This window comes from Lonchura striata, chromosome 35, assembly GCF_046129695.1.
Source record: "Lonchura striata isolate bLonStr1 chromosome 35, bLonStr1.mat, whole genome shotgun sequence".
Taxonomy (NCBI): domain Eukaryota; kingdom Metazoa; phylum Chordata; class Aves; order Passeriformes; family Estrildidae; genus Lonchura; species Lonchura striata.
The window spans coordinates 675,063-686,803 of NC_134637.1; the positions used below are offsets into that span (position 1 = coordinate 675,063).

General features: G+C 47.2%; 1 protein-coding gene across 2 annotated transcripts in view; it reads left to right on the top strand.

Moving 5' to 3' along the window:
* The window catches only part of EIF3CL (eukaryotic translation initiation factor 3 subunit C like), a 46,674-nt gene extending 39,197 nt beyond the window's left edge, over positions 1-7,477 (top strand). The window contains exons 19-22 of one of the 2 annotated variants that reach the window (XM_077789578.1): positions 2,333-2,398; positions 4,574-4,661; positions 6,544-6,706; positions 7,310-7,477. In XM_077789578.1, the coding sequence (XP_077645704.1) occupies positions 2,333-2,398; positions 4,574-4,661; positions 6,544-6,706; positions 7,310-7,389 (397 nt within the window). In that variant the 3' untranslated portion in view covers positions 7,390-7,477. Of the gene's footprint in view, positions 1-2,332; positions 2,399-4,573; positions 4,662-6,208; positions 6,294-6,543; positions 6,707-7,309 lie in introns of those variants that run through there. The other variant, XM_077789579.1, reaches the window with a different exon arrangement.
* The last annotated feature ends 4,264 nt before the right edge of the window (positions 7,478-11,741 follow it).

The window sequence follows — 11,741 nt, forward strand, 5'->3', positions numbered from 1 at the left end:
TTGGGGTGATTTTTTGGGGATTTTGGGGGGATTTTGGAGGTTCAAGGTGTGGGACCTGTTCCCCGAGGCCGACCAGGTGCGCGCCATGCTCGTCAGGTGAGAGCCGGCAAAATTTGGGGTGAATTCCGGGGATTTTGGGCAATTTTGGGCGGTTTTAGGGGGTTTTAATGTGATTTTATAGGGAGTTTTGGGGGATTTTTGGGGGTTTTTTTGGGTGGATTTGGGGTTCAAAATGAGGATTTGAGGTGCCCAGGTGAGCCTCAGGTGGGACAGGTGAGTCCCACCCGTACAGGTGAAAAATTTTGGGGTGAATTCGGTGAATTTTGGGTAATTTTTGACAATTTTGGGTGATTTTAGGGTGATTTTATAGGGATTTTTTGGGGTTTTTTTGGGTGGATTTGGGGTTAAAAATGAGGATTTGAGGTGCCCAGGTGAGTCTCAGGTGAGTCCCACCTGGACAGGTGAAAAATTTGGGGTGAATTTGGGGGATTTTGGGCAATTTTCGGTGATTTTATGATGTTTTTGGGGTTTTTTGAGGGTTTTTATAGAGAATTTTGGAGGTTTTTTGGGGTGGATTTAGGGTGAAAAATGAGGATTTGAGGTGCCCAGGTGAGTCTCAGGTGAGTCTCAGGTGAGTCCCAGGAGAACATTTGGGGTGAATTCCGGGGATTTTGGGCAATTTTGGGCGGTTTTATGATGATTTTTGGTTTATTTTATAGGGATTTTTGGGGTGGTTTTTGGGGGTTTTGGGGGGATTTTGGAGGTTCAAGGTGTGGGACCTGTTCCCCGAGGCCGACCAGGTGCGCGCCATGCTCGTCAGGTGAGGCCAGGCGGAATTTGGGGTGAATTCCGGGGATTTTGGGCAATTTCGGGCGGTTTTATGATGATTTTATAGGGAGTTTTGGGGGATTTTATAGGGATTTTTGGGGTGGATTTGGGGTTCAAAATGAGGATTTGAGGTGCCCAGGTGAGTCTCAGGTGAGTCCCACCTGGACAGGTGAAAAATTTGGGGTGAATTCCGGGGATTTTGGGCAATTTTGGGCGGTTTTATGATGATTTTTGGTTTATTTTATAGGGATTTTTGGGGTGGTTTTTGGGGGTTTTGGGGGGATTTTGGAGGTTCAAGGTGTGGGACCTGTTCCCCGAGGCCGACCAGGTGCGCGCCATGCTCGTCAGGTGAGAGCCGGCAAAATTTGGGGTGAATTCCGGGGATTTTGGGCAATTTTGGGCGGTTTTAATGTGATTTTATAGGGATTTTTGGGGATTTTATAGGGATTTTTGGGGTGGATTTGGGGTTCAAAATGAGGATTTGAGGTGCCCAGGTGAGTCTCAGGTGAGTCTCAGGTGAGTCCCAGGAGAACATTTGGGGTGAATTCCGGGGATTTTGGGCAATTTTGGGCGGTTTTAGGGGGTTTTAATGTGATTTTATAGGGAGTTTTGGGGGATTTTTGGGGGTTTTTTTGGGTGGATTTGGGGTTCAAAATGAGGATTTGAGGTGCCCAGGTGAGTCTCAGGTGGGACAGGTGAGTCCCACCCGTACAGGTGAAAAATTTTGGGGTGAATTCGGTGAATTTTGGGTAATTTTTGACAATTTTGGGTGATTTTAGGGTGATTTTATAGAGATTTTTGGGGTTTTTTTGGGTGGATTTGGGGTTAAAAATGAGGATTTGAGGTGCCCAGGTGAGCCTCAGGTGAGGAAATTTGGACAATTTTTGGGTGATTTTGGGGCAGAAAATGAAATTTTGGGGATTGGGGCTTTTCCCAGGTGAGGGAATTTGGACAATTTTGGGCAATTTTGGGGCAGAAAATGAAATTTTGGGAATTTTGGGCCATGCCCAGGTGTGCCCAGGTGAGGGAATTTGGACAATTTTGGGTCATTTTGGGAAATTTGGACAATTTTGGGTCATTTTGGGGCAGAAAATGAAATTTTGGGGGTTGGGGCTGTTCCCAGGTGAGGAAATTTGGACAATTTTGGGCAATTTTGGGTCATTTTGGGAACTTTTTTGGCCAATTTTGAGTCATTTTGGGAACTTTTTTGGCCAATTTTGGGAACTTTGGGAACTTTGACCAATTTTGGCCAATTTTGGGCCATTTTGGGAACTTTGACCAATTTTGGCCGATTTTGGGTCATTTTGGGAACTTTGGCCAATTTTGGGTCATTTTGGGCACTTTGGTCAATTTTGGCCGATTTTGGGTCATTTTGGGTCATTTTGGGAACTTTTTTGGCCAATTTTGGGTCATTTTGGGCACTTTGGCCCATTTTGGGCACTTTGGCCGATTTTGGCCGATTTTGGGTCATTTTGGGTCATTTTGGGCACTTTTGGTGCCGCAGGAAGATCCAGGAGGAATCTCTCCGCACGTACCTGTTCACCTACAGCAGCGTCTACGACTCCATCAGGTCAGGGCGGCTTTTGGGGCGAAAAACGGGGATTTTGGGTCAAAAAAAAAAATGGGAGTTTTGGGGGGAAAGTGGGAATTGTGGAGCAAAAAAAAAAAAAAAATTGGGGGGGAAAAAAGTGGATTTTGGGGTGAAAAATGGGAATTTTGGGGGGAAAAAAGTGGATTTTTGGGGTGAAAAATGGGAATTTTGGGGTAAAAAAACAAGTGGATTTTGGAGGGAAAAATGTGAATTTTGTGGTAAAAAAAAAAGGTGGCTTTTGGGGTAAATAAAAGTTAATTTTGGGGTAAAAAAAGGTGAATTTTGGGGTAAAATGGATTTTGGAGGGGAAAATGGGAATTTTGGGGTAAAAAATATTAATTTTGGGGTAAAAAAAAAGGTGAATTTTGGGTCCAAAAGAATTGGATATTGGGGTAAAAAAAAAAGTGGATTTTGGGGTAAAAAAATTAGGGTTTTGGGGTAAAAAGTAGCGAATTTAAACGGCAAAAATTGGTGAATTTTGGGGTAAAAAAGTGGATTTGGGGGTAAAAATGTGAATTTTGGGGTTAAAAAAAATAATTTTGGGGTAAAAAATAGGTGAATTTAGAAGGGAAAAATCGGTGAATTTTGGGGTTAAAAATGTGATTTTTGGAGTAAAAAATTTAGATTTTGGGGTAAAAAATAGTGGATTCAAAAGGGAACAATAGGTGAATTTTGGGGTAAGAAAATATGAATTTTGGGGTAAGAAAATGTGGATTTTGTGGTAAAAAAATGTTAATTTTGGGGTAAAAAATGTTAATTCAGAAAGGAAAAATTGGTGAACTTAGAAGGGAAAAATCGGTGAATTTTGGGGTTAAAAATGTGATTTTTGGAGTAAAAATTGTAAACTTTGGTGTCAAAAATAGTGGATTTAAAAGGGAAAAAGTGGTGAATTTTAGGGTAAAAACAATATGAATTTTGGGGTAAAAAATGTGTATTTTGGGGTAAAAAAGTGTATTTTGGCATAAAAAAGGGGTGAATCTAGAGGGGAAAAATTCGTGATTTTTGGGGTAAAAAACAGGTAATTTAGAAGAAAAAAATCAGTGAATTTTGGGGTAAAAAAATACAAATTTTTGGGTAAAATATAGTGGGTTTAAAAGGGGAAAATTAGTGCATTTTGGGGTAAAAAATACAAATTTTGGGGTAAAAACCAGTGGGTTTAAAAGGGGAAAATGAGTGAAGTAAAAAATGTAAATTTTGGTGTCAAAAATAGCGGATTTAAAAGGGAAAAATTGGTGAATTTTAGGGTAAAAAAAAATATTAATTTTGTGTAAGAAAATAATTAATTTTGGGGTAAAAAATACAAATTTTGGGGTAAAAACCAGTGGGTTTAAAAGGGGACAATTGGTGAATTTTGGGGCAAAAAAATACAAATTTTGGGGTAAAAACCGGTGGGTTTAAAAGGGGAAAATTAGTGAATTTTGGGGTAAAAAATACAAATTTTGGGGTGAAAACCAGTGGGTTTAAAAGGGGAAAATCAGTGAATTTTGGGGTAAAAAATACAAATTTTGGGGTAAAAACCAGTGGGTTTAAAAGGGGGAAAATTAGTGAATTTTGGGGTAAAAAATACAAATTTTGGGGTAAAAACTGGTGGGTTTAAAAGGGGAAAATTAGTGAATTTTGGGGTAAAAAATACAAATTTCGGGGTAAAAACCAGTGGGTTTAAAAGGGGAAAATTAGTGAATTTTGGGGTAAAAAATACAAATTTTGGGGTAAAAACCGGTGGGTTTAAAAGGGGAAAATTAGTGAATTTTGGGGTAAAAAATACAAATTTTGGGGTAAAAAATAGTGGGTTTAAAGGGGGAAAATTAGTGAATTTTGGGGTAAAAAATACAAATTTTGGGGTAAAAAATAGTGGGTTTAAAAGGGGAAAATTAGTGAATTTTGGGGTAAAAAATACAAATTTTGGGGTAAAAAACGATGGGTTTAAAGGGGAAAATTAGTGAATTTTGGGGTAAAAAATACAAATTTTGGGGTAAAAACCGATGGGTTTAAAGGGGAAAATTAGTGAATTTTGGGGTAAAAAGTCTGAATTCTGTGGGTTTAAAAAGTGAGAATTTTGGGTTAAAGCCGGCCGCATTTTGGGGTAAAATGCTGAGATTGGGGGCGGAGGAGGGGCGGGATTTTGGGTTGAAAAAGGGCGATTTTGGGGCGCAGCATGGAGACGCTGGCGGCCATGTTCGAGCTGGAGCTGCCCACGGTGCACGGCATCATCAGCAAGATGATCATCAACGAGGAGCTGATGGTGAGCGCACTTTGGGGCAAATTCCGCCGGTTTTGGGCAAATCCGGGGGGAAAGGAGCTTTGGGGTCAATTTGGGTGATTTTGGGTGAAATTTGGGTGATTTGGGGTCAAATTTGGGGCATTCTTTGGGTCAGATTTGGGGCAGTTTTGGGGTCAGGTTTGGGTGATTTTTGGTCAATTTGGGGTCAGTTTGGGTGAAATTTGGGTGATTTTGGGTCAATTTGGGGCCATTTTGGGGTCCGGGGCTCTCTGGGGTGAAATTTGGGTGAAATTTGGGTGATTTGGGGTCAAATTTGGGGCATTCTTTGGGTCAGATTTGGGGCAGTTTTGGGTGATTTTGGGGGCAGTTTGGGTCATTTTGGGGTGAAATTTGGGTGATTTTGGGTCAAATTTGGGTGATTTTGGGTCAATTTTGGGGCAGCTTTTGGGTCAAGTTTGGGTGATTTGGGGTGAAATTTGGGGCACCGGAAATTTGGGATCAATTTGGGGCACTCTGGGGTGAAATTCGGGTGATTTGGGGTCAAATTCGGGGCATTCTTTGGGTCAAATTTGGGGCAGTTTTGGGGTCAAGTTTGGGTGATTTTGGGGTGAAATTTGGGTGAAATTCAGGTGATTTTGGGTCAAATTCGGGGCTTTTTTTGGGTCAAATTTGGGGCAGTTTTGGGGTCAAGTTTGGGTGATTTTTGGTCAAATTTGGGGCAGTTTTTGGGTCAAGTTTGGGTGACTTCGGCTCAAATTCGGGGCAGTTTTGGGGTCAATTTGGGTGAAATTCGGGTGATTTTTGGTCAAATTCAGGACAGTTTTGGGGTCAGTTTGAGTGATTTTGGGTCAAATTTGGGGCAGTTTTTGGGTCAAATTTGGGGTCAGATTGGGTGATTTTGGGTCAAATTCAGGGCAGTTTTTGGGTTAATTTGGGTGATTTAGGGTCAAATTTGGGTCACTTAGGGTCAAATTTGGGGCAGTTTTGGGGTCAGTTTGGGTGAGTTTGGGTCAAATTTGGGTCACTTAAAATTTGGGCTCAATTTGGGTCATTTTGGGGTCAGTTTGGGTGAATTGAGGTCCATTTGGGTGGTTTTGGGGCAATTTTGGGTGGGTTTTTGGGAGTTACCTGCAGCACAGGTGAGTCTCACCTGTGACTCCTCCTGGGGCCATTTTGGGGTGATTTTGGGCAGTTTTGGTGGGATTTCGGGTGGATTTTGGGGGTTTTGGGGGGTTACCTGCAGCACAGGAGAGTCTCACCCGTGACCCCATTTGGGGCCATTTTGGGGTGATTTTGGGCAGGTTTGGGGCTCATTTTGGGCAGGTTTGGTGGGATTTTGGGTGGATTTTGGGGTCACCTGCAGGCCAGGTGAGTCTCACCTGGGCACACCTTTAGGCCTCACTGGATGACCCCAAGGTCACCATGATGATGGGGTGACCCCGTCTGGGGCTGTTTTGGGGTGATTTTGGGCAGTTTTGGTGGGATTTTGGGTGGGATTTTGGGTGGATTTCGGGTGGATTTTGGGGTCACCTGCAGCACAGGTGAGTCTCACCTGGGCACACCTTTAGGCCTCGCTGGACCAGCCCACGGCCACGGTGATGATGGGGTGACCCCGTGTGGGGCTGTTTTGGGGTGATTTTGGGCAGTTTTGGGGCGGTTTTGGTGGGATTTTGGGTGGATTTTGGGGTCACCTGCAGGCCAGGTGAGTCTCACCTGGGCACACCTTTAGGCCTCACTGGATGACCCCAAGGTCACCATGATGATGGGGTGACCCCGTCTGGGGCCGTTCTGGGGTGATTTTGGGCAGTTTTGGTGGGATTTCGGGTGGGATTTCGGGTGGGATTTCGGGTGGATTTTGGGGTCACCTGCAGCACAGGTGAGTCTCACCTGGGCACACCTTTAGGCCTCGCTGGACCAGCCCACGGCCACGGTGATGATGCACCGCACGGAGCCGACGGCCACGCAGAACCTGGCGCTGCAGCTGGCCGAGAAGTTGGGCAACCTGGTGGAGAACAACGAGCGGGTGCTGGACCAGCGGCAGGGCGCCTACGGGGGGTACTTCCGAGGTGGGCACACCTGGGCACACCTGGGCACACCTGGGGGCAGCCGGGAGGGGGAGGGCAAAAAAAACCCGGTGGAAATGGGGTGAAAAATGGGGGGTTTGGGGTTACCTGGGCACACCTGGGGGGGTAGAAACACACCTGGGCACACCTGGGGGACATTTGGGGATACCTGGGCACAGCTGGGGACACCTTGGGCACACCTGGACACACCTGAGAGATACCTGGGCACAACTGAGGGACACCTGGGGTTACCTGGGCACACCTGAGGGACACCTGGGTACACCTGAGGGGCACCTGGGGACACCTGGGCACACCTGGGGGTGCATGGGCGCACCTGAGGATACCTGGGGATACCTGGGCACACCTGAGAAGCACCTGGGCACACCTGAGGGATACCTGGGCACACCTGGGGGTGCATGGGCACATCTGGAGCACACCTGGGCACACCTGAGGGGCACCTTGGGCACACCTGGGCACACCTGAGGGGCACCTGGGCACACCTGGGGATACCCTGGGGATACCTGGGCACACCTGAGGGATACCTGAGGGGCTCCTGGGCACACCTGAGCCCCGCCCCGCTCTCACCTGCCCCGTGTCTCCCTGCAGACCAGAAAGATGGCGGATACCGCAAGGGCGACGGGTACCTGCGGCGGGGCGGCTTCCGGCAGGAGCGCGGCAACTACTGACCCACACCTGGCCCTCACCTGAGCCTCACCTGCCCCATGGAGCCTCACCTGCCCCACGGATCCCAAATCTGCCCCACGGATCCCAAATCTGCCCCATGGATCCCTCACCTGCCCCATGGATCCCAAATCTGCCCCACAGATCTCTCACCTGCCCCACGGATCCCTCCCCTGTTCCATCGAGGGTCCCGCAGCTGGAAATGAATAAATTAATTATTAAAGAGCGTGTTAATGAGGAGTTAATTAATGCGTTAATGAAGGGAAGGGGCTGCCCCATAAGTGACCCCAAAGTTTCTCCCCTCACGTTTTCCCGCTTTTTTAACTCCCATTTCCCGCCTTTCTTCCCCCTCACGTTTTCCCGCCATTTTCTCCCCTCACATTTTCCCGCCTTTTTTCCCCTCATGTTTTCCCGCCGTTTTCATCCCCTCCCATTTTCCCGCCTTTTTTCCCCCCTCAAGTTTTCCCACCTTTTTCCCCCCCCCTCACGTTTTCCCTCCTTTTTTCCCCCCTCACGTTTTCCCGCCTTTTTCCCCTCACATTTTCCCGCCTTTTTTCCCCTCATGTTTTCCTGCCATTTTCTCCCCTCACATTTTCCCGCCTTTTTCCCCTCCCCTCATGTTTTCCCACCTTTTTCCTCCCCTCACATTTTCCCACCCTTTTTTCCCCCTCACGTTTTCCCGCCTTTTTTCCCCTCACGTTTTCCCGCCTTTTTTCCCCTCATGTTTTCCCGCCTTTTTCCTCTCACATTTTCCCGCCTTTTTTCCCCTCACGTTTTCCCGCCTTTTTTCCCCTCATGTTTCCCGCCGTTTTCATCCCCTCCCATTTTCCCGCCTTTTTTCCCCCCCTCAAGTTTTCCCACCTTTTTTCCTCCCCTCACGTTTTCCCGCCTTTTTAACTCCCATTTCCCGCCTTTTTCCCCTCACGTTTTCCCGCCTTTTTTCCCCTCACATTTTCCCGCCTTTTTCCCCTCCCCTCATGTTTTCCCACCTTTTTCCTCCCCTCACATTTTCCTGCCTTTTTCCCCTCCCCTCACGTTTTCCCGCCTTTTTTCCCCTCACGTTTTCCCGCCTTTTTTCCCCCCCTGACATTTTCCCGCCTTTTTTCCCCTCACGTTTTCCCGCCTTTTTTCCCCTCATGTTTTCCCGCCTTTTTTCCCCCCTCACGTTTTCCCGCCTTTTCCCCCTCACATTTTCCTGCCTTTTTCCCCCCTCACGTTTTCCCGCCTTTTTCCCCCCTCACGTTTTCCCGCCTTTTTCCTCTCACATTTTCCCGCCTTTTTTCCCCCTCACATTTTCCCGCCTTTTTCCCCTCCCCTCATGTTTTCCCACCTTTTTCCTCCCCTCACATTTTCCTGCCTTTTTCCCCTCCCCTCACGTTTTCCCGCCTTTTTTCCCCTCACGTTTTCCCGCCTTTTTTCCCCCCCTGACATTTTCCCGCCTTTTTTCCCCTCACGTTTTCCCGCCTTTTTTCCCCTCATGTTTTCCCGCCTTTTTCCTCTCACATTTTCCCGCCTTTTTTCCCCTCACGTTTTCCCGCCTTTTTTCCCCTCATGTTTCCCGCCTTTTTCATCCCCTCCCATTTTCCCGCCTTTTTTCCCCCCCTCAAGTTTTCCCACCTTTTTTCCTCCCCTCACGTTTTCCCGTCTTTTTAACTCCCATTTCCCGCCTTTTTCCCCTCACGTTTTCCCGCCTTTTTTCCCCCTCACATTTTCCCGCCTTTTTCCCCTCCCCTCATGTTTTCCCACCTTTTTCCTCCCCTCACATTTTCCTGCCTTTTTCCCCTCCCCTCACGTTTTCCCGCCTTTTTTCCCCTCACGTTTTCCCGCCTTTTTTCCCCCCCTGACATTTTCCCGCCTTTTTTCCCCTCACGTTTTCCCGCCTTTTTTCCCCTCATGTTTTCCCGCCTTTTTCCTCTCACATTTTCCCGCCTTTTTTCCCCTCACGTTTTCCCGCCTTTTTTCCCCTCATGTTTCCCGCCTTTTTCATCCCCTCCCATTTTCCCGCCTTTTTTCCCCCCCTCAAGTTTTCCCACCTTTTTTCCTCCCCTCACGTTTTCCCGTCTTTTTAACTCCCATTTCCCGCCTTTTTCCCCTCACGTTTTCCCGCCTTTTTTCCCCTCACGTTTTCCCGCCTTTTTTCCCCCCCTGACATTTTCCCGCCTTTTTTCCCCTCACGTTTTCCCGCCTTTTTTCCCCTCATGTTTTCCCGCCTTTTTTCCCCCCTCACGTTTTCCCGCCTTTTCCCCCTCACATTTTCCCGCCTTTTACCCCCCTCACGTTTTCCCGCCTTTTTCCCCCCTCACGTTTTCCCGCCTTTTTCCTCTCACATTTTCCCGCCTTTTTCCCCCCCTCACATTTTCTTGCCTTTTTTCCTCCCATTTTCCCGCCTTTTTTCCCCTCACGTTTTCCTGCCTTTTTCCCTCCCATTTTCCCGCCTTTTTTCCTTCCCTCACATTTTCCCGCCTTTTTTCCCCTCACATTTTCCCGCCTTTTTCCCCCCTCACATTTTCCCGCCTTTTTTCCCCCCTCACGTTTTCCCGCCTTTTTCCCCTCACATTTTCCCGCCTTTTTTCCCCCCTCACGTTTTCCCGCCTTTTTCCTCCCTCACGTTTTCCCGCCTTTTTTCCTCCCTCAGTTTCCCTCCATTTCCTCCCCTCACAATTTTAATAAAATAATGGCTTAAACCCCTTAATTAATTATCCCTCATTAATTAATGGTGTCCCTTGCCATGTGACTGCCCCATTGTTCTGGCCTATTTTAATAAAACTAATTAATGGATTGATACAATTATTAATTAAATGATTACTTAGTAATTTGCGATTTATTAATGAGCAGCAATAACCTGCCCCAAAACCTCCCCCAAACTCCCCATTTTAATGAAATTAATTCACTGATTGATACAATTGTGAATTAATTACATGATTACTTACTAATTTTTGATTGATTAATGAGCAACAAGGGAGAATAATTGCCCCATAAACTCTCCCAAACTCCTAATTTTAATGAAATTAATTCACTAATTGATACAATTATTAAGTAATTAAATGATTACTTATTAATTTGCGATTTATTAATGAGCAGCAATAACCTGCCCCAAAACCTCCCCCAAACTCCCCATTTTAATGAAATTAATTCACTGATTGATACAATTGTGAATTAATTACATGATTACTTACTAATTTTTGATTGATTAATGAGCAACAAGGGAGAATAATTGCCCCATAAACTCTCCCAAACTCCTAATTTTAATGAAATTAATTCACTAATTGATACAATTATTAAGTAATTAAATGATTACTTATTAATTTGCGATTTATTAATGAGCAGCAATAACCTGCCCCATAACCTCCCCCAACCTCCCCATTTTGATGAAATCAATAGAAAGATGAAAACATGAGTTAATTATTTTAAATTATTAATTAATTAATCAATCAGCCCCGGTTAATGAGCAACGAGGGGCTGCCCCCTGCCCCACAACGATTCCCCACAAACCCTTCAGCCGTTAATTACTCATTAAAAACCCCTCGTTAATGAGTGACCAGGCGGGGGGAGGGGCGGCCGGGCCCCTCATTAATGCCTCACTAATTAACCCGGTTAATGAGTGACGCGGGGGGGGAGGGGGATAAAACTCCCCTCCCCCACCTCCCCCGGGGCCTTCCTGGTGCCGCCATGGGGCAGGGGGGGTCCCGGTGGAGATCCGTGGGGCAGAGATCTATGGGGCAGGGATCTATGGGGCAGAGATCTATAGGGGGATTTATGGGGGGATCTGTGGGGCAGGGGGGGTCCCTGTGGAGATCCGTGGGGCAGAGATCCGTGGGGCAGAGATCTGTGGGGCAGGGATCTATAGGGGGATTTATGGGGGGATCTATGGGGCAGGGATCTGTGGGGCAGGGGAGATCCTTGGGGGGATCTGTGGGGCAGAGATCTGTGGGGCAGAGCAGATCTATGGGGGGATTTATGGGGGGATCTATGGGGCAGAGATCCGTGGGGCAGAGGAGATCCATGGGGGCATTTATGGGGGGATCTATGGGGCAGGGACCATCCCTGGGGGGATTTATGGGGGGATCTATGGGGCAGAGGAGATCTATAGGGCAGGGGGGGTCCCTGTGGAGATCTATGGGGCAGGGGAGATCCTTGGGGGGATCTATGGGGCAGGGAGCATCCCTGGGGGGATTTATGGGGGGATCTATGGGGGGATTTATGGGGGGATCTATGGGGCAGGGGAGATCTATGGGGCAGGGAAGGTCTCTGGGGGGATCTATGGGGCAGGAGGGATCTAAGGGAGATCTGTGGGTCAGGATGGATCTATGGGTGGATCCGTGGGTCAGGAGGGATCTATAGGGGGATCTATGGGTCA